This window comes from Pogona vitticeps, chromosome 3, assembly GCF_051106095.1.
Source record: "Pogona vitticeps strain Pit_001003342236 chromosome 3, PviZW2.1, whole genome shotgun sequence".
Lineage (NCBI taxonomy): Eukaryota > Metazoa > Chordata > Lepidosauria > Squamata > Agamidae > Pogona > Pogona vitticeps.
The window spans coordinates 93,943,092-93,969,225 of NC_135785.1; the positions used below are offsets into that span (position 1 = coordinate 93,943,092).

The following is a 26,134-nucleotide window of genomic DNA, read 5'->3' on the forward strand; positions in this document are numbered from 1 at the left end:
CAGGAAAGTGTAAATTAACTTTACTTCTGATAAAACAAATAACTAGTCCCATTTATATTTGACATTAACAAATTATCAAAAAGCCCGGTCAAAGTTTCGTTTTTGGCCCCTGTTTCTGAATCTATCATGTCTGTTGGAGCCACCACCTCGTCTTCTGTTTCTGAAATCAGAGCCGCCGCCACCTCGTCGTCCATTTCTGAATTCTGAAGCACCTCCACCGCGGCCGCCCTCATTCAGTGATTCTTCAAGCTCAGGCAATTCGGTTGCCACAGAAAGTTGCCAGCGTCTTGTGTCTTGCCAGGTTTGCTAATAAAAAACAAGTTTCACATGACTCATCTACAGCCAACATGATTTACTATCCCTACAGAATATAAAGGATAACTGTTTTTGAGCCACACAGAATGTTTTTGAGCTACACAGAAAAATATATACAATATATTTTTCTGTGTAGCTCAAAAACAGTATACAATATATTTTTAATGGAAATGCAAAACATAGAATCACAGCATAATGGAGCTGGAAGGGGCCTCTAAGACCATTAAGTCCAACCCCCTGCTTAATACAGGAATCCAAAGCAAAATATGTTTGAAAGATGGTTGTCTGATTTTCTCTTGAATGCTGCACAGAGCTGGTGAGTGCGCTGGGCTGATTCTGGGGAGAGGGAACAGACCACCATGGCACCTGTGCTGCCACGCTTCATATTCATGTCCTCAAGGATATGAATACAAAGCTCCCATCTCTAGTTGGTGGTAACAAGGGATATGGTACCATCTCACCAAATAAACAATCTTCCCAAGGGAATTAGTTTACCTGTTTGTCTTCTGGCAATCAATGAAAGGTATTTTTATTTGGCCTGGCTTTCTGTTTACTGTAAATATTAGCTATTTACTATTATTATTGCAGTATTCCTTCAATTTAGTATTCCTGCACTTGTACAGTGTACAATTTCGTATTCCGGTACTTGTATAGTGTTGCCTTGCTTTGACAATGCTGTCAGCACCACCAACATAATCTCTATCACTTTTTCATTTAAAAAAGACCCAAGATGTTTTAACATTTAAAAATAGAAAAGTTAAAAATAACAGCCAATTTGTAGTATGATACAGGCCCCAAGAGGGCTTCACTTTATAGAAGTCCAAAGGGGAAAGGTAACTGAAAGGCAATTTCTTACCACTACTCTGAGAGACAGCCAATTACCAAAGGTCAGAATCCTACTACCTTAAGCATCTGCATAAGGCTAACTATGCAAACAATTTTACTGCTTTATTCCTAGGTTCCCAACCTTTGTTACTCGGATGTTTTTGAACTGCAACTCCCAGAAACCCCAGCCAGCACAGTTGGTGGTGAAGGCTTCTGGGAGTTGCAGTCCACAACTCCTGAGTAAGCCAAGGTTGAGAACCAGTGCAAGATGACCAGCTGTCATACTACCCTGCATCTGCTGGCCACATGAACAACTGCATACTCTGCAAAGCCAGAGGGAAGACTGCTTGCACAAAACTGCCCTTAAAAATGTGGTAGTCCAACCACATCTGTTTGAGCAGTGGTATATCTTAATAAAGAAATAACTAAGGAAAAATAATTTAGGAAACATGGTGGAGAGGGATGCCCATGTCTTCAAATTAATTAATTTTACTAAGGAAGAATATAAAGATTGATAAAAGAAGAAGAAATGAGTACATGAAATGTAAAAGAAAAGAAAAATGCTTGTTGGCATATACACTTACTAATGCAAAGAGAGTTAAGGGCCACTCTGGCATTCTGTGGAGCTTCCTGAGTTAGCTGAAGTACCACAAAAGCACAGAACAAATGTTCCATTTTTAACGTATAACCCAATCTGTATGAGAGCCAGTCTAGCAGAATGGATGGAGTGAGATCTGGGTTCAAATCTCACTTGGCCATGTAAACTCATAGCATGTATATGTGTCCTTGAATTTCTCATACATCTCAAAAAACCCATTAGGGTTGCCATACATTGGAAGAAACATAGCACATAAGAATGACAATCAGTACAGCCATGAATGAAAACAAACTACTGATATAAAGTTGTACATACTGTATGTCAGAAGACAGAGGGGATGCGGCTAGTGTTTTTCTGCCCAATAACCTTGTTGGAATTAAAGGAGGCTTGCTAGCATGTGTTTTGAGAGGAGTTTATGTCAAGTTGTTCTGGATGAGTGTACAGGAATTGTCAGATGACAGATTTTCAGAGTGCAGATCTGCACGGTAACTTAAACTCCCGATTTTGGTACTGACTCAGATATAGGTTTCTCAATTTAAGTACATTTTGATGATAAAGACTGGTGAAAACTTAGTAAGTAAGAGCTCACCTGTATTTTACTTAGTTCAGCCACAGGAATATCAAAACACGCACCCTAAATACAAAAGAGATGCATCACTATTAAAACACTTATTTGAATCAGTCTTTGCAAAACAAGGCACACTTATTGTATACAGCGGTGCCTCGCAAGACGAATGCCTCACTGGATAAAAAACTCGCAAGACAAATGGTTTTGGTGATGGGGTTGATGACTCACAAGACGTTCCTACGGCCTTGCTTCGCAAGACGAATGTTTTGCATTTTTTTTGTCCCTGCCTCATGTTTGCTGATTTTTAAATGTTTTTCTGTGATGTTTAAAAAGTTAAAGTCTTTTGATTAAAATTTTTGAAATCATCTGCACAATATGTATGGCATTAAAGAGCACTTAATAAAACCTTTGTAAACCAAATTTGACTTTGTTCTGACTGTTTTTGCCCATAGGATTAATTGGATTTTAATGCATTCCTACAGGAAAACGTGTTTCAGAAGACAATTTTTTTGCAAGGCAACATTAACCGCAGAACAAATTAAATTCGTCTTGCGAGGCACCACTGTATTTAAGCAGCAAAGCATTTAAGCAGCATTTTAAATTGCCTGTCTTGCCACTCACTATATGCCTACTGCATTTATCAACCAAATCCTCTTGTGTTAGTTCAGGAAAATTATTTCACCTACAATGGCAGACTGCCACTAATTAAATAACTTACTGTTTGATTCTTCACTGGTTAAACAAAAGCACACAGAATGTGAGCTAGGTGGCTTAGCATGCAACCTGGAATGGAAGTCCAAAAAAATGGACTTTTAATTCCAATTTTGCACTGAGGGTGATATCATTCCTTTTATCAGTATACAGTGATGCCTTGCATTGCAACGTTAATTCGTTCCGCAAAAATCGCTGCAGAACGAAAACGTTGCAATGCGAAATGAAAAAGCTCATAGAAACGCATTGAAACGTGATTAATACGTTCCTATGGGCTTAAAACTCACAGTTCAGTGAAGATGCTCCATAGCGCAGCCATTTCTGGTGCCTCTTAAACGAGGAATCCGTCCCAGAAAACAGCGGGCGGCCATTTTGCTTGCCCAGTGGCCATTTTGAAACCGTTGATCAGCTCTTAAAAAATCATCGTTTTGCGAAGAATCGGTAGCTGAAGCAGGGAACCGATCGCAAAGCAAAATTCCCCCATAGGGAACATTGCAAAGCGATCGCTTTTGTGATCGCAAAAAGTTCATCGCAATGCGGTTTCGTCGCTAAATGGAGCGCCCGTTAAACGAGGCACCACTGTAATTTACAAATGAGGATTTTGGCTATTCAAAAGAGTCAGGCCAAGGGAACTAGTCCCAGTGAATGCTGAATGAATTACTTTACAGTCCAGTTTGCCTTGTTATAATACTGGATCACAAGTGAAATGCAAAAGGATGACTAAATCTAGGACATGCTCATGACAAGTGATGAAAATCAGCAGTAAATTTGTTAAATTGCATAATCTACCCAAAATAAAAACTTCTCTTTCAAACTACAGACTCAAATAGCTACCTTTACTTTTGAACATTAAACTATACAAAACCATGTAGCTTCTAATTCATAGCTGTCCTATGTTTCTCTTGACTATACTGGAAAAGTAGGAGAGCTAAACAACTGGCAATTATTTGCAGTGCCATTACCTGTACTTCCCCAAAGAGACCCAAAGCTTTCTTAAACAATACTACCCACATAAAACCCAAAATCTGTACTCTTTATATTATCAGATTACATAAATAGGAAACGCTAATCCCATAAAACACCAAATAAATAGCTACATTTGCACATAGCATGTTTAACCAATCAAACTGTGTCTATGGTCAGCCGGTCTGCTAAAAAAGGCAGGGTCAGTCAGGAGTCAGCTAGTATTGGTGGGAGAGTCAATTAGATACCCATACGATATGTGGACTGTGATAGGGACTGATACAGCTAACAATAATAGCTACAAAATGCAATGACAATCTTTCTTACCGTCTTCCCTTTAAGAAAACGCATTCTGTAAACTTTGTTGTCAATGTCCTCACCCAGCTGCTCTTTCAGACCTCGCCAAGCATAGCCAATAGTGTGCATTTCTGTTGAGCACTGAAGTACCATGGTCACATAACCCTGAACAAAAGCAAGGAATTATACATATTCAGGAAAAAGTGATATATGGGTGGTACTCAACATATTTTTACAAAGAAACACTGGACCATTTTCCAGCAAAAACCTGTAAAATGTTGTTTCTGACATATAATGGAAGACAATAAAGTCACTGATTAGATCCATTTCTAAATACAAACTACAGAAGAGTAGACAACATTTTCTTCTCATTTTAGAGCCTAGAGTACACAAACATTTCTTCTTGTTTTGGAGTCTACTACTTATAGCAGGGACACAATTATATCATCCAATAGAGGTTTGGGAATTAGAACATGAGGATACCCCAACATATAGTAGATTCAAACCCAGAGACACCTGAGCTGTCAGCGACATCAGAAAAAAGTCTCATGCAGTAATAACTCTTTCTCAGATGAATGTTTATGCTTAATAAAATCCAAATGTATCTAATATTCTGTAATAGTTTCTCAGTGGCAGGCTAGTTTGATAATCCATTTCTATAAAGCACCTTATGCTAGCAGAGGCACATTCTTAAACAGATTAGCTTTAGCAAGTTATTCCTAGCACTGAAATCATGCTTAATACCCATTAATGGGGGCAGGGATGATAATTTGCTTCCAAAGGGTGCATACTATCAAGTGTAACAGAAAAGATAAAATGCTGGATGTGACAGGCCTTTGATCTAATCCATCACACTGCTTCTTATGTTTGTTATTTCTTAACTGTGGTCAAATTGTTGTAGCTATGCTGGCCCTTTAGGAAACTATATTAGTAGATACACATTCAAATCATGAGAAAAACAATGTGTCGGTTTCCTTGATGATCATGCAAACTGCACAGAAGCCTTCTAGGCATGTTTAGAAAAGTTATGATACTCGTAAAGACCCGTTTAAATCCTGTATTTACCGCATCAGAATTAAGTAAAGAACGCTGCTCAATGGAAGTGGCTCCTGAAATGTGAGCCAATGCTGCTGCCAGAGCTTCCACTGCTCCTTTCTCCTCTATCAGTTGTTCAGCAGACTTTCTGAAGTAATCAATGGCAGATGGAGGAACAGCATCCAAAGACCTGAATAAAAATACTAGATCTTAGTGTGCACAAAGTCACAACAATAGGAGTGTCTATTTTACAACTGTAGAACTAAGAAAAAAAAACTTTATACAGTCGTGCCCCGCTCAATGACTGCCTCGCTTAACGAGGAAATCGCTTTACGATGAGGTTTTTGTGATCGCAAAACGATGGTTTAAATGGGGGAATTTCACTTGGCGATGATTGGTTCCCTGCTTCAGGAACCGATTTTCGCTTTACGACAAACAGCTGATCGTCGGGTTTCAAAATAGCCGCCGGCTGAAGAAAATGCCCCCCCCTCGCTGTTTTCTAGGACGGATTCCTCACTTTACAGGTACCGAAAATGGCCGCCCTATGGAGGATCTTCGCTGGACGAGCAGGTATTCAGCCCACTGGAACGCATTGAGCGGTTTTCAATGTGTTTCAATGGGCTTTTTTATTTCATTTGACGACATTTTCGCTCTACATCGATTTCGCTGGAACGAATTAACGTCGTCAAACGAGGCACCACTGTACACTTAAGTAGCTATCCAAAGAACACTTACTAAAATTATTCCCAGGGAGAATTAAGATTATAGCTCTGGAATGCTAGGATTATCATTCAGGAAAAAAGTTCAGATCAAATCAATAGAAACCCACTTACTTTTCCCAGCTGACCAAAGACTCATTACATTCCCAAAAGAGATTTTCTTAACCACAATACACAACAAAGTTAGTTTTCCTTGAGAACAGTTGAAAAGAAGACAACTAAACTGAATCTTTTGTAAGTCATTGCTAAGAAATATTCTTTGTGGGGTAAATGCATGGTTGAAAACTTTTATGAAACACTTAAAATTATTACATGTAGTGGATGCTGTGGATTAACTTAAGTGGATATTCCTAAATCTCTATTGCCAACATTCTAGTAAGAATGCTGCAGACAAAACTGCTAAACTGCACCCAAATACTGCTAAGGCCCTAGAACTACTCCCCTCATATGGATAGACTCCTCACACTAAGAGGAAAGCACCTAGACCCTCATCCCCTCCACTGCCAAGTTTTGCCATATAGAAAGCACTTGAAAATCAGGGTTCTTGCTTATATGTAAAGTTCACACTCATGTACAAATGTCCTCTCAACAGATGTGCTGATTTCCACATGGTAAAAGCAACAACAGAGAGGGAAAGGGCTATACACTCTCCTCTAAGCATGACAAGTGTATCTATACAAGGAACGACTAAACAAGGGCTACATGCATTCTTAAAATGCATCATTTGCTGTCATATGCAGAGAATTTTCAATGTTGCTAATGAAATTTTAATGTATTATTTAATGTTCTAAACTGATTGTATTTCTACTGTCAAGATGCCACTCAAGATAGAATATACCATGATATTATTTGGGATGTTAATTTCAATGACAGTGTATGCCTTTATGTCTACAGCAAATCACTGCTTTTTGTAATACACATAAAACCTTATAAAAGTAGATAGGCATAACAATACACATTAACATGTTGGCTAACATCCTGTTGCCCAGTTCAGTATGCACAATGGTGATAATGCCATCACCAAACAGCAAACAGCTGCGGATTAAAGGTTCCCTTTTGGGATTTCAGGTAGCACATGATTTCATGCATTGTGTAAGCTGCATGCATGCACTCCCAAACTGTCTTTAATAGGTAGCAATTTGCCTTTAATCAGCTGTGATTTGCCACTGATAATGACATAATCACCACTGCACACACAGAGCCAGGTACAGTAACAGGATGTCAACCACTGACAATCAAGAAAAACAATAAACACGAACCCCAGAACTGGAATTTTTGCAACGATAAAATGACACACATTAACATTGGAACTTAATTTCAAGTGTAAACAAAAATGAACATACCTCACTGCATCTTTACTGGAAGCTTTAATTATGTCTGTTGCAGTAGGAACACCTACACGTTTAAATGTTATCCCCTAAAGTCAGAGGCACATTGATGAGTTAACAGGTTACAATAATATTTTAATCATATTGCTAAAAATACCCTTCCACTGTGCAAAATGCTTTAAAATGTTTACTTTCATTTAAACAAACGTTATATCTCAAGATGCATACTATGGCTTAAGCACAAAATACAGAGGTGAAACAAAACCCAGGAATACTTACTGCTTTTTGTTCTACTTGTCTCAGCTGATGATCTTCCTTGCGCTGATACAAACAAATACATATTCCAGCTCTTCCAGCTCGGCCTGTTCGTCCCGAGCGGTGAATATACGACTCTACATCCTTGATAAATAAAAATTCAACAGAAAGTTACATTGCTTTCCCAGCATGTTAGGAAAAAGAAACCTAAAGTTTGCATACACTGAAACGCAAAATAATTTAGGAAACCATTTATACATCCCCAATCACTTATGTCAGACAGAAAGTAGCAATCTGTGTGGCAGGAAGATTTAAAAATTGCTTCAAAGGCTACTGAACCATCATCAGGTACCACATAAGGTCGAAAAGCCAATGTACGTCCCAACGTTGATACATGCTGTGTCTATTCATCAGAGCAGGTTCCATGTATTTCACCATACACTGGCAATTAAAGATCAAGGTTACAATAGAAAAGCTCTTAAACAAAGAACTGATTTTGCAAGTCTGTTCAAAGAAAGGCAACTTTTTACATAAAAGGATGGGTAAGGCAACCCAGATGGAATTCCTAAACATCTTTCAACTGGTGAGGGTTTTTTGTGTGATGAACTTGAGAACTGCCTCCTGTGTCATTTCAAGCAAACAGTATTAAATTAAGTAACCAGCTCTTAACCTGCAATTATAAAAATGAAATGTTGTCTTCTCCTTCCCTTCCAAAATGTGTGGTTTACCTTTGGTGGAGAGTTTTGTATTACCAGATCAACCTCTGGAATGTCAAGACCTCGGGCAGCTACATTGGTTGCAACTAGAACTTCAAAGGCTCCATTACGAAAGCCTTTCAGTGTCACTTCTCTTTGCTGTTGAGGAATGTCACCATGTAATGACTGTGCATCCTAAATACATAAAACAGTTAAACATTACAAACAAAACTTCCAAAATGAATAGACACAAGTTACAATAGTACTAAAATATTCTGGATGCCCCAGCTGTATCTATATCAACCAGGAACAGACTTATTTTTCCTATTTTTGTGAAAAATACTACTGCCAAAACACATTCTACTGATGTTTTTCTTCCAAACTTGCATGGAAGACATTCTAAATGAATTCAGAAAAAAACAGCATATTCTGCAGAGTGCAGCAGTTGAAATGTTATTTAACAGCAAGCAGGATATATGGGATTCTGTGCTCGCTAATGCTATTCTACATGGACAGGAACTTCATTGAAATCTATTGAAAATGAAGATGTACTTGACTAAGTCATCAACCTGTCTGTTTCACTTCAATGGTACACAGAAGTCTGGAAACAAACGTAAATTGGATTGGTGGGCAAATGATGATTTATAAACACATGTACTGAGTGGTCCTTTATGAACTGGGTATAAAAGGAATTAAAATTACTGTATTCTTGTTCCGAAGTATAATTGGAAAGGAACATATGAGAAGGCCAACAAACGAGAAACAATGAACTACAGAATAATTTTTAAAAGACCATCTGATACACAAAGATTATGTTCAAAAATGCAAAGTGAATCAGTCAAGACCTACTGCCACTGTACAAAAAAAAGGATAATGTATGCCTGCTTTCATGAATTCAAAAGCACTCTAAAATAAGAAAAGACATTGAGATTAGCCCATACTTTACTATCTCATGCTTTCCCTTTTATCAATCCTTCCCTGGGCACTCTACAGTCAACTGAAGTTAAATACTGATACATTTCCTTCAGATTTTAGGTCACTTAACCTGTTTTATTGAAGCATTCAAAGCCAGTTCATTTGCTTCTTTTTTTGTTTCACAGAAGATGATGGTCCGTCCATGACTACCACTGTACACTTGAATAATATCTCCAATGACTCCAGCTCTCTGGGACCAGTGGCATTCAATAGCTAAATGCTGCCAGAAAACAAATGATGTTGCTTAGTGAAGAACAGAAAAGTTTCAAGCACTATCTTTACTGAAAAATTTTAGACATGCAAATGTTATAACTATCACAAGCATACAACATAAATACTGTTGTATTAGAAAGCTACTTACTTCTACAGTTGTAGCAGTTTTCTGAGCTCTCTTTCCAATAAGATCTATTTGCTCATATTTGGATTTCATGTATTTCTTTGCTACGTTGAACACCCAAGGTGGACAAGTTGCAGAAAAGAGTAACGTCTGGGGATTGTTTTCAGAATCTTAAACACAAATACATGTTGTGTTACACAAAGTTACAGTAATTCAAACTATTTCCATTTCCAAGTCATATCTAGCAAGTAGTACCACAAGTGCAGTTAGTTGCACAACCAATTGTGCAATCAGGCATCCACACGGACAGCCTGAGAATGTTCGCAGACATAACTTTTTACTACGCCAAGTGCAACAGGACTTCAGCCACTAAATCTTCTGAGATACCCTTTGCAAGACCTGATCTTTTCAAACCTGCATTCTACATTACAAGAAAAATACAAAAGATATTTCTATATATAAAATTAACATTTTATAATGTGCCATATGCACCATGGGCACTAATTATTAAACAAATTTCTGAGTCAAAGATGCATACAGCCCATTTCTTTAGACATGATTTTCACTGTGCTCAATTAAAATCTTCTGCTGTATAACCAGTTAGAAAGAACCAACTGGCTTTTACAAACTGACTCACAGGCTGAACCACAGGACATTATAACTCAGGTTACAGAAGAGATTAGCCTAAATTGTAAGATCCTGTGGTTCAATCAGACACCCTACAGTAAAGTACTTCTAAATCAAATGGATGCAGAAGACCTCTATGGCTCCAGAAAAAAGCAGCACATATTATGTCCCTACCTTTTTTATAAGAGTATGCTAGGATTTCCTCCACTTGTTCAGCAAAACCCATGTCCAACATTGAATCAACTTCATCCAGGACAACATGCTTCAGGTTGGAAAGGTTCAACTTGTTATTCTGAAGGTGATCTTTTATTCGTCCTGGTGTCCCAACTAGTATGTCAATGCCATTTCGAATTAAATCAACTGAAAAAGAAGTTAACATTTACATATTAAACTGCTGGATACTGTATTTTAAGTGGTGTGGATGTAAAATACTGCAGTAGTTCTGCTGAATTCAAATAGCAACAGAGATTTGAATTTTAACTCAAACCAGCCCTTTTTTTAAAAAAAAAAAGCTGTACAATAAAGCAGGGGTCTCCAACCCCCGGTCTGCAGCCCAGTGCCAGTCCATGGGCTTGCTGGAACTGGGCCGTGGAGATGGATCTCCGCCCTTCCGGCCTGCAGGCACAGTAGGTGTGTCGCGCTTGCACAGGGGTGTCATCTTCACAGGAGGTGGTGCACTCGTGCAAGGGCGTGTCGCACTCGCAGGGGACGTGTCGCACGAGAAAGCTGGGGCGCGAGTGCAAACCCCCCCCACGAGTGCAGGGGTGCCCAGGCTCCCCCCCGCACATGGAACCTGCCTCCCCAACCAGTCTGCGGTCCCAAAAAGGTTGGGGACCACTGATATAAAGTGAACAAGTGTTATTTTAAGACCATTCCACCATCCTACTAATGCTATCATTTCTCTTTCATCCACAGTCACACACCACACAATCAAAAGTAACAGTAGTCTTCGTATTTTAATTGCCTTTTTTCAATGTCCAAAGGTTTGCAGTAGGAATCTGCAAAAACAAGAGGCTTTAATTCTTAAATGTGTTACCACTCCTAACAAAGCAGCCACTAATATCTCTTACCTTGGTTGTTATATGCTGTTCCTCCGTAGAAGCAAGCCACAGTTAATTTCTTTGTTACATCTTTAAAATCTCTGGCTACCTGCATTGCCAGCTCTCTGGTTGGAGCAAGAACTAGCACCTAGACAATTAAAAAATAATCAGATAAAAATTCAGTTACTGTTACTAAAATTAACTAATTGCTAGAACTATTTTTCTCTCCATGTTCAGTCTTTTCATAAAACATTTACATTAGACCATACAATACACTCTTAGTCATCATCATTATGAGCCATCAAGTAAATTCTGACTTATGGCAATCCTTTTCAGGGTTTTCCAGGTTCAGAATACTCAGAAGTGCTTTCCAATTCCCTTCTTCTGAGGGCACCCGGGGCTGTGCCGCTTGCCCAAGGTCACACAAGTTGGCCCTACTTCATGGGAGGCACAGTGGGAATCAAACTCCCAATCTCTGGCTTTGCAGCCAGGTATCTAAATTACTGAGCTATCCAGTCAGTTATATACACTCCTAAATAACCATGAACAAAATTCCACAATTCTCTGATTGTGTGGTTCTAATATAAACAATATTGCATGCAAAAACTGAACATACAGCTTGCAAGCACATTCTCAAAATATCTTGTTTAGTTTAAAAAAGGGTTTGAAAGAGGGTTTAAAAATGTAAGTCATTCTGAACAATCTGAACAAAAAACCATTGCAAAGACAAAAGTAGATACTGTACACATAAGAAAGTCAGTATTCACTGCATGAATTCTCCAGCCATTATGCTAAAATGTCTTTCACCATCACTGTGGTATAGCCAAAACAGCTTGGTTTTTCAGATCACTTTCAGTCACTAGAACCTGTGTATAGTTTCGCTCCTGAAGCAGGCAACTACAGTCAACCCTCGACTTACAAACGGCTCTAGTTACAAACATTTCGACTTACAAACCACTCTGAAAGAAAAATATTGACTCGACTTGCACACTTAGATTCGAGTTACAAACCGAAAAAAATACACAGGACGAACCAAAAAGGGGGGGAAAAAGTGAGAGAGGCATTCTGGCTTGCAAAGCCTGGGTCAATTAACACAACATGCTTTAAAACATGCTTTAAAATTGGCTTCGTTGGAAAAAAAAAGATTTCAAAAGTGCTTTTAAAACTGTTCCCTGCCTCCCCCCTCCTTTCCTGAACTTTTCTTGAGCTAAGAAAAAAACAAAAAATATATCACCCTCTAGTGGCAGAAAGCGGAATAGCAGCTTCCCATTAGTTTCTATGGACGGAAACGAGCAGATACGGATTAAATGGTTTTCAATGCATTCCTATGGGAAATGCAGATTCGACCTACGAACTTTTCGACTTACAAACTGCCTTCCAATACGGATTAAGTTTGTAAGTCGAGACCCCACTGTACAGTGGTGCCTCGCTAGTTACCCCGCATGACAGTTTTTTCACTAGACATTGACTTTTTGCGATCGCTATAGCGATTCGCAAAACAATGATTCCTATGGGGGAATTTCGCTGGACGTTTGGTCCCTGCTTCACAAACCGATTTTCACTAGACAACAATTTTGACAGCTCCCTCTGCACTCGCAAAACAGGTGTTTTCGGGATCTAAACTTCGCAAGACAGCTATTTAAACAGCTGGTCGGCAGTTCGCAAAGTGGCTTTCGTATGGCCGATCTTCGCTAGACAACAACGATTCTTCCCCATTGGAACGCATTAAACAGGATTCAACCTACCATGGTCTGGTACGTTGTTTTGTTTGCCTGTTTAAGCTTCCTGTGCAGAGACTACTACATCTGCAATCCCTTGCAAATCCACAGAGCAAATCCCTGCCTACCACTTTGCTTGTCTTCTCCACAGAACAAAAGTGGCTGCCAAGTTTGAATTCATTAGCTTAAGCACTTGAAAAGACCTCTCATAACTTTGATTTCTTGATTAAGGCAACAAGGTTATCTGGCTGGGGGAATTCCTGCACACTTCTGGGGGCTGTAGTCCATGCATTCTGAAAATCCCATACCTAGTGAGCATACAGATGAACAACTTATTTATGATAGTTCTGAAAAATGTAACTGTCTTGTGAGGTTTTACAGTCCTTGTAGCAACTGCATTACCTTTGGTGCTCTGCCTCTTGTTCTTTCCTGAGGATCCCTCTGAAGTTTTTCAATTAATGGAATGGCAAATGAAAATGTTTTCCCAGTTCCAGTCCGAGCTTGAGCAATTACATCTTTGCCATCATATACAGGTTTGAAAGTCTTTGCTTGTACTGGAAATAGGTAGTTAACTCCACGAGCTATGGAAAAACATACACTTTTATCATAAAACACTTGTTATATAAATTCATAGCAATTAAATAAGAATGGGAATTTTTTTGGGGGGGGGGGTTTACAAATCCACAGAACTTCCAGAAAGAAAACGATGGGATCTGTAATTCAAAATATCACCAAATCCCATCCCTAACAATTAACTCAAGTTTTTTTTATTTACATGTGACCTTAGATGTATTTCCACTAATTATACTATTGACTGACTTGGAGAACCAAAGAAACCTGCGTCCAATCTAGCGTAAGACTTCACTGTCAGCCAGATAGCTGAGCTATTCACAAAACAGCATGACTTCATCATCATCTAATTGTCTCCATAGTTTACTAACTGGCAGTCTGTTGCCTCTGATAACAGTATTCCACTGAATTATCAAATCTCACAGCCACCAATAAGAGAGCCATCTAATTGGTACAATCTGGCCTTAAAGGCAATGTGATATTGTAACTGATGGGCAAAGTAAAGCCCTTCAGTTGTTATTAGACTGCAATTCCCAACAACCCTGGCTACAACAACACAGCCAAGGGTAAGGAATGTAGAGGGTTGCAGTCCAAATTCCATATTTTAATAATTTTGTGAAGATATTCCCCTCCTTCTTCCCAGTCCTACAGAAAATCTAATCATCCAGATTTCTAGCCAGTCAACCTCATGGAATGACTCAGAATTTTTCAGTCATCTATAAAAAGAATGTACAGCAGGAAATTCAGTTCGCCTAGAGTGGTCGTATTGACCAAATAGGCGGGATATAAATAGAATGAATGAATGAATAAGTACTTATCAACAAAGACAAACTCACATAAGAATATCCAAGTTACAAACAGAAGAACAGCTTGGAAATGCTTGAATGGAAACTCTGGTTTTAAGATGATTTGTCAAAATGATCTAGCAATGAGCGTCATACCATATAAAACCTTCCTAGTTCAGCTATTTTCCTGGGCATTTTGATCAGATGCATGCTTTCATATTGAATTATTTTACATAGATTATGCTAACTTATTTTCTGTTGGCATCAATCAGCTTTCCACTGTAATTCTGAAAGCTCTTTTCTGTATAGTCACAATCAAGTTGTAATTCATTGGCATACTTGTAGAGTTAACATACACGAACCATTTTGTACTTTATAAAAACTCACTTTCTGTCACACTTGATGCTGGAGATACCATTGCCAAATGAAGACTGCATTTTTTTAAAAAAAAAAAGTGGGGAAGAAAGAGTTCTACTGTAGATATTTTACTAATAAAAACTATACCTTTGAGAAGATCAATGGTTGCTTTGGAGAGATCAAATTTTGCAAAGTCTCCTTCCCTTTGCTCTTCTGTTATTTCCTGTCAGATTAAAACAATCAAAAGATCAGCCACAAAATATAATTTAAAACTTTTAAAGTGTTGAAAGTGCCAAAACAAGCACACAACATTTACTGGATATGGTAAAACTGCACAAGGATTTTGGGGGAGAAAAAAGGGAAGAAAGTGCAAAACATAGAAAGATGTATTGAACGTAAACTTTCCAAAAGGTTATCATAGAAAAATATATATAAAAGAGACAAAAACAAGAGTTCTATTAGAAATTAATACGATAATAATAACAGCAACATGCATTGGTCATAAACATAACTGTACAGAACGGATGAACAAGCAGTAGAAAATTGTAATTTGTCAAATTATACTTCAACAGAGGATTAACACTGATGACTGTGCTTAGAGACAGCATTATGTTCTCGAATTGGTCCCATGTGAAATTTGGTACCGTATATAAAAATACATACAGTGGTGCCTCACATAACGAGCGTCCCATTTAACGACGAATCAGCATAGTGATGCGGATTTTGCGATCGCTTTTGTGATCGCATTGCGATGTTTTAATAGGGAAAACATCGCATTGCGATGATCGGTAGGTTAGGCATCCTTCAGTCTCGAAAGACTATGGTAACGTGCTCTGTATGGAGGACTTGGAACAGCGTCTAGTGTGGCTGAGAAAGCCAATTCGAGAGTGACAATCTCTTCCACACTGAAGACAAATCCAATCTGACCCCTGTCCAGCTCCCTGCTTTTGCTGCTTTTGTGACTTCCTCTTCACCTCAGCCTGCTGGATAAGGGTCTCTTCAAATTGGGAGAGGCCGTGGTGCAGTGCCTGCCTCCAGGCTGAACGCTCAGATGTCAGGGTTTCCCATCTGTTGAGGTCCATTCCTAAGGCCTTCAGATCTCGCTTGCAGATATCCTTGTATCACAGCCGTGGTCTCCCTCTGGGGCGATTTCCCTGCACTAATTCTCCATACAGGAGATCCTTTGGAATCCGACCATCAGCCATTCTCACAACGTGCCCAACCCAATGCAGACGTCGCTGTTTCAGTAATGTGTACATGCTGAAGATTCCGGCTCGTTCTAGGACTACTCTGTTTGGAACTTTGTCCTGCCAGGTGATACCAAAAATCCGTTGGAGGCAACGCATATGGAAGGTGTTCAGCTTCCTCTCCTGCCGTGCACAAAGGGTCCAGGACTCACTGTAGTACAGGAGTGTACTCAGGACACAGGCTCTGTAGACCTGGATCTTGGTATGTGTCGTCAGCTTCTTATTGAGCCATACTCTCTTTGTGAGTCTAGAGAACATGGTAGCTGCTTTGCCAATGCGTTTATCCAGCTCGACATCCAAAAAGAGGGTGTCAGAGATGGTTGAGCATTGCGATGTTTTAGAACAGCAATTGCGATGTTTTAGAACAGCTGATCGGCAGTTCCAAAATGGCCACCGCATCAACAAAATGGCCGCCCGCAGCATTTTCGCACCGATTCCTCGCTTACCGAGGCGGTGAAAATGGCGGCCCTATGAAGGATTTCTGCTTAGCAGTGAGTTTATCCCCCATAGGAACGCATTGAAGGGATTTTAATGCGTTCCTATGGGGTTTTTTGCCCCGTATAGCAACGTTTCCGGATAGTGACGATTTATCCGGAATGGATTATCGTCGCTATGCGGGGCACCACTGTACTCTTAAAATTACTCTTTTAAACTCTTAATACAGAGAGATATTATATCTTTGCAATTTGATTTTTCTCATATTTTAGACATCTAAAGCTGCCATGTACAGTGGGACCTTGATTTACTAATGTCCCTACCTATGAAGTTTTCGACTTACAAACGGCTCTGTTCACAAAAATCTACTTTAACTTGCAAAAGGAGCCTCAACCTACAAACGAAAAAAGGCAGGGGAAAAGGGCGGGGAATTCAAATTTCCCCTGCCTTTTTTCATTCCATTCCGTTGGTGGCAAAGAGGTTGCTCTTTCGCCCCAATGGTTAGGAAAAGGGACCCCCAGGAGGTCTCTGATGGCGGCGGGGAAGCTCTCAGGGCTTCATCACCGTCATCGGAGACCTCCTGGGGGTCCGATTGCAGTGGTGGGGGAGCAATTTTAAATTTCCCGCCCTTTTCCGCCGCCGCGATCGGACTCCCAGGAGGTCTCCGATGGCGGCAGGGGAGCTCCCAGGGTTTGGAGGGTGGGTTTGTACTGGGGGAGTATGTTTGTGTGGTTTGTTTTTGTTTTTGTGTGTGTGTGTGGGGGGGGAGTATGTTTGTGTGGTTTGTTTTTGTTTTTGTTTTTGTTTTTGTTTGTGTGTGTGTGTGTGTGTGTGTGTGTGTGGGGGGGGGGGGCAGTCCCAGTGTGGGACTTGCTCTGTTGTATACAGTGAGCTGGAAATAAATACAGAATGAGATAGCTTTAACAAAGCAGAAGATGTTGTGTTAAGAATATTTCTTGTCACCATGTACTTAGTAAAACTAGCACTAGGCAAGCTTCTCTGAACCATTTCCATAAAACACGGTGGTACTAGCAAGATGGCTGTCTCTCTGGTTGCCAACCACCACACTGTAAGCAGAAGGACACATGAAGAAGAGCCTTTGCAGATTATCTCAGTACACAGAAGTTGAATAAGATATTTCTTCGAATACCCACGTCCTAGACTGTACATTAATTTAAAATAGAATGGACTAACAGTTGAATTCTGCTTGAAAATATGGTTATGATTATGTATGATTATGACTCTGTCCTTGCCATATGATATTTTATCAACCTTTCCCACCACAGTAGTCAAGTGTGATGTTAAAAACTTGAGACTCAAGATTAGTTTTAAGTTCCTTCTAGGAAAACAAATAAAACAAATTGTGGAGATAAAATGAAATGTCATGAGGCATCATTTTACCTGATCTTGGTCACTTTCACACTCTGTATTGGATTCTTCAGAGTTACTATGCTTTTTCTTCAAGTGGCTAGTCCCATTAGTTGCAGGGAATGTTGTCTCATGTTCTGCAGTTTCAATATCATCAACCATTTCCTGCTTCTTCTTCATTTTCTTTGGTTTGGGAGGCTCCAACTCTGAATCAGACAGTCCATTTTCTTCCAGCAGTAACTGTTGTTTTTTCAGCTTCTCCTTCTTAGATTTCTGAAATGCAAATATGTTTTGCAGGGAAGAAAACCCAAGCTTAGGTTAATGCACAGTCCTTTCTCCTCATGGGAAATCATTTCTTTATTATACCCATAATATGCTAAAAGTGTTATTACACAATCTCTAAACTGACTAAAGCACAAATCACCTCAGTCTTCATGTCATTTCCATGCTTCTTTCTACCTACTTGGCAGTAAAGTCAATTGGCACAAAGGAATAAATAATGTGATGGAGCGCTTTCTAGATCATACTTTCTTCTAAAAGGCATCAGGTTAATGAATCAGAAGCAGCAGCTAAAATCCCACTGCCTACATAGTAAATCACAACCAGAATAAGCCCACCGAATTAGTGGGGATTTGGTAAGCCACATCCTTCATAAATTCCACTGATTCAACAGCCTACTCTAGCTACAATTTACTAAGCTAAGCAACAAGATTTTAGCCAGAATGTGTCTAAAGAAACACATTTAAAAAAACAGAGAATCAGTGATTGACATGAGTGATATGTGGTTAATTGCAATGGTAAACAGGCACCTGGTTTTAGTGTATTTGAAATTTTTAAAGCCTTACATACAACTTTCAGAGCCTTCTTTCTCTGATACCTTACAATAATCTAATAAAGATTCAACAAGATCACGTGACCTTAGATATTGACTTCTTTGTTTCAACAATCCCCAGAATAATATACTAAGACAAAACATTATCCAAAAGCTTTCTGTTTTCCAAATTAAGCAGAAAACAACAACAAAAATTTAATGTATTCTGGAAGGCTTTCACCGCCAGGATCTGATGGCTGTTGTGGGTTTTTCGGGCTCTTTGGCCATGTTCTGAATGTTGTTCTTCCTAATGTTTCGCCAGTCTCTGTGGACTGAGAGGACAGAGTTCTGACTCCTGTCCTCTGAAGATGCTGGCCACAGAGACTGGCAAAATGTTAGGAAGAACAACCTTCAGAACATGGCCAAAGAGCCTGAAAAACCCACAACAACCAACAAAAATTTAATCTACTCTTTCAACAAGTATTTGTATTTACTTTACAATTTGTTTATACAAAATGTGCATATTTACCCTATTAGGGATGTTAAGTATACTTAAGCTTAAACAGCTTAAACAACTCAGTTACCCTACTTTATGAATTGCTTAAGGTGCAAATGATCCTACAGAAAGACTTACATAAAACTGTATGTAATAAATATTCCTTACTACATTACTTAATAACACTATCAGCAAAGACCTGAGGAAGAGGTGAAAAGGAGGAACCATAAAGAACAGAATATGTTCTTCTTTGGAAGCAGAGGATAAAATGTCATAACTTGGAGGCAAGACCTACTCTTCAGTACCAGTGGACACATACTGCATTCACAGTGAGAAACACTTTACTTCACATGCTATTATTTCTACAACTACCTTCAAATTCAAAATATTTTTATGCAAGGAACTTAACCAAGAGGACTGCTGGATAGTTCAGCAGTTTAATCTGGCTGCAGACCCAAAGGCTGGGAGTTCAATTCCCCACTGTGCCTCTTTGACCTGGGCTGGATTCAGTGATCCACAAGATTCCTTACTGTTCTGCAGTTTGACAATGACAATGATTTAACTTTTGCTGCACAATCTAAACATCAAAGCCTTGGAATTCTTTGCCTTGGGGCTAACTGGCATCTCTGCTTACTATGCAATATGGTGAAGAAATTCTATTTCAGGTAGCCATTTCCTCCTTGCATTCTATGTAATGCTGAACCTTACATTTGTTTCTATTTTATTGCTTTTAATAAAATCCACTTGGTGTGATGTAAGAACTGGCTAAAGGGATATTGCCTGCCATTATTTATCATTCTATGGAATGATCACTGTCTATTCACAATGTGAATACCCTGGTGCATATTCCACAGTGACAATCCAAAATATTCAGAAAGATGGTTATTAGGAAATCTACGACTTCCAGCTATTCTGAGGGGTTTAGTGTTAAGCTTTGTCCTACTTTTAACTTTTTAAAGTAGAATGAGAGAATCTGCAAATCTTTTAAAATCTGGAGTGCAAATTCTAAAAAATCAACAGCCATTCTCCTTTACAGCAGAACCTCCTTCGTTTTTGTTGAAGAAATAAGTACAGTACCCTCCAGTTCACATCCCTTGCTCCCCAAGGAGCGTTGTGAGATTAAAGGCACCCGAGGTAGGGAGATTCTGACCGAGACGATGTTTTTAATAGGGAAACGGGGTCTTCCCAGCCTTTGAAGGCTACCATCCTTGTGGCACCTCAAGGATGGTAGACCTGCACTAAACATATACAGGGCCCCAAATGTAGCCAGAAGAATGCTTACACCAGCTCCCCAGCCTACCTGAGCGATTCCCCGATAGCTAATTAGTTTTATTTATTTGATTTATTTATTTATTAATTAAACGTGAGCGAAGCGGCCGAAACTAAAGCTTGGTTTCGATGGCGCGGAAGCAAAGCGGCCGAGGGCGCGGAGGCCCCCCGCCAGCCCGAGCCGAGAGGCCGCTCCGCGTCCCACCAGGCACAACCCCCCCCCCGGCCTTCCGGCCAAGGCAAGAGCGCCGGCCTCCCCACGCGAAGCTTCCACGAGGAGGCCGCTCGGCTCCCACAGAAAGCCGCCCTCTTGCGCCGCGGCCTTCCCCGCCTTCGGCTCCTCCCTCTCGGGGCCCGGCTGCTTTTTTCCCCCGCTCGCTGCCTCCAGCCACGAGGCCCAGCCGGCCTTACATAACGTGTGTGTGCGCGTGTCTCCCTTGCCTCCCTCGGCCCCCGCACCCGCTCCCATCCCGACCACCTTGCTTTTCTTGCCGTGGCTGCTCTCCAGGGCGGTCTCGGACGCCATGGGGGTCTCGGGTTCGAATTCGTCCTCACTCTGGTCGTCGAGGCGAGGGGCGGAGGGCATCTCCTGGGACTCCGGGCCGGCGAGGTGATGGCAAAGGCGACCGGCCACGACCGAGGCCGGCGTGAAAGGAAAGAGCCCCGCCCCGGCGGCGCTTAGGCGGAAGAGAGGCGGCGCATGGTGGGGAGGGGTGGCGCCGAGACCGGCTCGACCTCGGCAATAGGGGGGCGAGCAGAAGGCGACGAAGGGCGGCGAAGAAGACGACGAAGAGGAGGAGGCGGTCGAGGTGCCGCGACCCTCCTCAGGGCCGACGAAGGGCGTCCGAGGCGGGAAGCGCGACGCCCGCAGGGCCTGCCAGCTCGTGCGCTGATGCCTCAGGCAGCGCCACCACCATCCCATGCCGGCCTCACCAGGCCCCGGCGCCGCAGCCGACTGCGGTCCTCGGAGCTCCGCCTCTCCTGGAGGGGCCGGGCCGGGAAGGGCGGATGTGCTTTGCCGTCTCTCTTTCTCTCTCAATTCCCGTGCCCTGGCCGGTCGGGAGAGACGCGCACGTGGGAAGAGGGGAACGGGGTTACGAAAGATTCGCTTTCCGTCCATGAGAATGCCGTCCTGTCTGTGTCTGTCTGTCTGTCTTTCTTTCTTTCTTGGGGCGTAATGGCAAGGCCTGGGCGGAAGCCTCGGAGACTGGATAAAGGAGAAAGCTCAGGGCTAACGGTATCCGCGAGGTACTCGTTCCCCTCTGCTCGGCACGGGTTAGGCAGGCCTCGTCTTGTGTGTACTGAGTCCAGTTCTGGGCACCGCACTTCAAAAATGATGCTGACAAATTGGAACAAGTTCAGAGGAGGGCAGCAAGGGTCAGCTGGAAACCTAGCCCTGTGAGGGAAGAACTGAAATAACTGGGTATGTTTAGCCTTTAGAAAAGAAGACTCTGGGGTCTTAAAGGCCCCTTCCAACTTTATGATTCTATAGCTCTAACAATCTCTCTGTGGCTCCCTTTCTCATTTTTTCTGCTATTTTTCCTTCCCCCTCTCTCTTGTTCTCTACCATCTCCTCTTCCCATCTAGTGACTCTTTCCTCTCTGTCTGTCTCCTCTGTGGCATGGCTTCCCCCTTTTCACTCTCCCCATCCCTCTGTAGCCCCCTTTCTCACTCTGTGTGTGCAATGACCCTTATTCCTGTCCTGAGGCCTCAGTACTGTACTACAGTACTCTCTTGCCAGAAATAAGTTCAATTGATCTCAATGAAGCACAGCACGGCATTTAAGTTTCCCAAAGCACTGGCAGAGTGTCTGGGCAACTGCTACAGAGTATGTCAGTGAACTTTTATGGAACATTCTCTATGTAAAACAGGCCAGATGAACTTATCAATTTTTTTAAAAAAATGTAATGGGAAGCATTTACTTTTCAGGAAGCAGATAGGCATTTGAAAAATATCTGTAGAAGAGGCTACAAACTGGGAAAAATTGATAGCAAAATGAGTTCACGGAGGGTTTGGAATGTTAAAGTATTTGTCCAAAATTCTTGTTTGGCATGAAGCAAGCCTATACCGTGTACCACCACTGCCAAATGTGATCCCAGTTCCAGAATCTTAAAAACACAAGTTTTTATTTGAGCAACCTTCTCTTGTAAGCAATGGCTTATCGAATGCTGTATTGACTGGGTAACACAGTATCAGACATACAGTCCTGTGCACCTCCAGCATCCCATCTTTCTTCAAAGCAGTGCACACAGGTATTCTTTTCAATCTGCCCTATGAAGCAGGTTAAGATGTGATAGAATGGCTGGTCCATGGTTAAATTATGAATTTCCTAAGGTGGTTGTTAATGTGTCATCAAATCAATTCTGATTTATGGCAACTCCCACATTTTTGAGGTATTTACGATATTCAAGGAGTGGTTTACCATTGCTGCCACCTCAAGTGAGTTTTCATGGCCAAGCAAGGGTTTGGACCAAGGTCTCCATAATCCTAACCTGGCACTTTTATTTATTACACTGCATTGATTCCTGGGGTAGGCAGCCCTTTATAGAGGTTGTGGTAATTTTGATGTGAATGAATGAATGAATAGAAAACACAGGAGTTAAGTCTCCTCACAAGCTTTTCTCCCCTTTCCCCAGTTCTGCTGCTATAGTTTGAAAAAACCCCAGTGTTTGTCATGTTGCAAGTTGTAATGCAGTCCTATGTAGGATAACTATTTTTCAGTAAATGGAGTTATGCTGCTAAGCAGCAATCCTAAACCAGTTTATATAGAACGAAATCCTAATGTTAAAAAAGGTCAATGGAATTTACATCTGATAATAAAGATATTGTTCATCCAGAACAAAGATCTACTGAATTTAATGGGGCTTTCTAACTGATGCTAGAATTGTAACTTCAGTGTGCATTTTAAGACTGAATTGCAATATTACACTTCAGCGTGATTATTTGGACACTCAGTGCAGATATAGTCTCAGTAGCAAAGAAATGTAGGAATTTTTTGTAATCATGAAGTTTGAAAAATAGAAATCATAAATAAAACTTAAAGTTGTATTTATTTACAATGCAGGCTTTTCTGAGAAATTCTAAGGACATGCTATTTGACAGCTGTGCCACTAAAAGAAAATATATGAAATACTGTAGGTAATAAAAATATATATCTTGTTTCCCTGAAAATAAGACCTACCCTGAAAATAAGCCCTAGTATGATTTTTCAGGATGCTCGTAATATAAGCCCTACCCCAAAAATAAGCCCCAGTTAAGTGAAACCCCACCCTCCACCATTGAGCCGCATTATGCAGCAATCAGAAGAAGATAACATGACTGTAAAATAAAACATCCCCTGAAAATAAGCCCTAATGTGTTTTTTGGAGCAAAAATTAATTTAAGACCCTGTCTTATTTTCAGGAAACATGGTATGTGTAATAAATGTATATTTAGCTTACAGAAAAATGAACATGAATGTTAAGTCTATCTGCAAGCTCAGTTAATGGGAATGTTTCTTCAGCAATGTTCTAAAAGTACACAGAACACAATACATTTATGGCAATTTAAATTAGTTTTCAAATTAATAGACGTTTATCAGGAATCATATGATCAATCAGTATTGGTGGGCAAATACTACAAAGTTTCTGAAAAAAGAGAAATACAATTATCTTTCTTCTGTGATACACACCAAGAGGGGGAGAGTTGGACATATTTTAGGGTATGCACTCAATTTTGTTCACAATGACTTTCCTGCAAAATAAAAAGAACCATGCACTCTAGAATTTTTGTAACCAACGGATTGAATAGAGTTCACAGAGGAATTTTTGAGTGCTGTTGACTTAAAACATTTAGTTGGCAAGTCTCACTGATTTCAGTAGACCTGGCTTCTCTGTGCTTAAGAGTGCACATATGTATACTTAAATAGTATTTTGATTTATTATGAAAATGCATTTGGAGTTTTGGTTAGAGAATACACAGCTAGAAAATATGCACAATGCACAATTTTGGGATCATTTCTACACAACATATTTAGCATCACTCCCTTGTAATGATATACTGGTCTCATCACATAGCAATCGGAACCTTTTGGATCATGTATGAGTTATGAAGACAAACATTATTTATAACTTTAGTCTATTATTTTTTGCAATACAAGAAGCATTAACACAATATAATAGAAAAAGGACACTGAAAAACATTTATTTAAAAAAGCATGCAGATTATGAAAAGAGTATACTATCATCTACTTCAGGTGTTTGATAGCTTAAGATATTTACAATAAATGTATTAACATATTAACAAAGGAATTCCCAAAACTTTGTCAGAAGAAAGAATCAGACGTTCATGACTGGAGTCAACTGAAGCAAGGAATTTTGTGTAAGGGATCTTCCACCAGTCTTTATGGTCTTCTCGATGCCCTCCAAATTCATGAGAAAGCTCCTCCTTTTCTTCAGTCCATCCAAAATGGCAGAACTAGCAGATCCCATGCTTGGAGTTCTAGAAAATATTTTGTAAACAGACAAAAGATTAAGGCAATGGGTTGCTGTTGAACTGTTTCTAGTAACTAATTTCACAGTTATCTACAGGCAGAAATACTGCTTTCCAAAAAAATGTTACTTGGATGAACAGTTTAGAGTGAAGAAATGTGTATGTTGCAAAAGGTCAAGAATATTATGGAAACTATCATTTTTTTTGGACAAGTAACTTATCAACTGATGAAGTCAGCAAATATCCCTTGTAGACAGCTGCATCTGCTGTGCTCCTAGTGAACTTCTCTCTCTTTCCTTCCTCCCTGAAGCCCCCTCTGTACTGCTTCACCAGTCACAGAGGGTTTCCCAGCCCTCCATAGTTGCAAGGTTATTATGCAGGCTACACACTGCCCTCCTCCCCCCATGAGTTGGGTATCATTTTACCAACCTCAGAAGGATGGAAGACTGAGTCAACCTTGAACTGGCTACCAGCATCCATAGGGATCAAACACAGGTAGTGAGCAAAGTTTTCTGCAGTACTACAGTTTAACCACTGCACCACAAGGGCTCATCAGGATGGAGCACTGTTTCCCTCGGCTTGTGCTGCTTGGTGCTAAAGGAGTGCAGATCTTACAAAGGTTTGTGTCAATATGTATACCTAAAATCCCACTTCTCTTCAAAAGAGAGGTTACGTACCTGTAACTCTGGTTCTTTGGATGGTCATCTGTGAATTCACATTAATGGGTCAATCTGCGCTTGTGCAGATGTTTCTGCAATCTTCTAGGGCTTAACACTTGTTTGCCAGGACGGCCCCCCTAATGCACCCATCCTGACTAGTGCCTCAGTTCCCAACTGCCCGCTGCTGAATAAAATGAAACGGACGTGACGGACAGCGGGGAGGATGGGTGGGAAGTGTGAATTCACAGATGACCACTCAAAAGAACCAGAGTTACAGGTTAGTAACCTCTCTTCTTTGTGGTCTCTGTGAATGCACACTAATGGGTGATAACAAGCTTACCTGACTGGAGGAGGGACGTCACAGAAGAACAGACGATAGGACCGCTCATCCAAATGCAGCATCCGACTTAGCCCAGAGGTCCAAGTGGTAATGAGAGGCAAAGGTGGATGGCGTGGACCACGTAGCAGCCTTGCAGATATCAGGGACAGAAATGCCTCTGAGGAATGCTGCAGAAGTAGCCACTGCCCTTGTAGAATGAGCCTTAACTCCAACTGGAAGAGGCTTCTTAGCCAGCTGATATGCTAGGCAGATGGTTGATACAAGCCACTTAGAGATGGTTTGGGAGGAGATAAAGCATCCTCTGTGGTAAGTGCGGAGAAA

The 26,134-nt window shown here is 40.6% G+C and overlaps 2 protein-coding genes across 3 annotated transcripts in view; both read right to left on the reverse strand.

Moving 5' to 3' along the window:
- Positions 1-5: 5 nt before the first annotated feature.
- Positions 6-21,479, reverse strand: LOC110086782 (nucleolar RNA helicase 2). The gene is made up of 15 exons (XM_020807955.3): positions 20,823-21,479; positions 17,802-18,041; positions 14,866-14,941; positions 13,409-13,587; positions 11,319-11,436; positions 10,423-10,608; positions 9,646-9,791; positions 9,355-9,504; positions 8,343-8,504; positions 7,639-7,758; positions 7,375-7,448; positions 5,343-5,502; positions 4,308-4,442; positions 2,328-2,372; positions 6-306 (listed from the first exon to the last, which is right to left on the reverse strand). The coding sequence occupies exons 1-15, from the start codon at positions 21,462-21,464 to the stop codon at positions 76-78; spliced, it is 2,664 nt and encodes an 887-aa protein (XP_020663614.3). The 5' UTR covers positions 21,465-21,479; the 3' UTR covers positions 6-75.
- Positions 21,480-23,375: 1,896 nt separating this feature from the next.
- STOX1 (storkhead box 1) overlaps positions 23,376-26,134 on the reverse strand; it is a 46,124-nt gene continuing 43,365 nt past the window's right edge. For both annotated transcript variants that reach the window (XR_013543811.1, XM_020807994.3), the window contains exon 4: positions 23,376-24,823. Coding sequence is in view for 1 of the 2 variants with exons in the window: in XM_020807994.3 (XP_020663653.3) it covers positions 24,661-24,823 (163 nt within the window). In the remaining variant the exon portion in view is untranslated. The remainder of the gene's footprint in view (positions 24,824-26,134) is intronic.

Coding starts and splice junctions, on each gene's coding strand:
- LOC110086782 (XM_020807955.3), bottom strand. CDS start 21,464: ATGGACGGAAAGCGAATCTTTCGTAACCCCGTTCCCCTCTTCCCACGT. Junction 18,042..20,822: donor GCCACGGCAAGAAAAGCAAG/GTGGTCGGGATG, acceptor TTTGCATTTCAG/AAATCTAAGAAGGAGAAGCT. Junction 307..2,327: donor CTGAACTAAGTAAAATACAG/GTGAGCTCTTAC, acceptor GTTTTTTATTAG/CAAACCTGGCAAGACACAAG.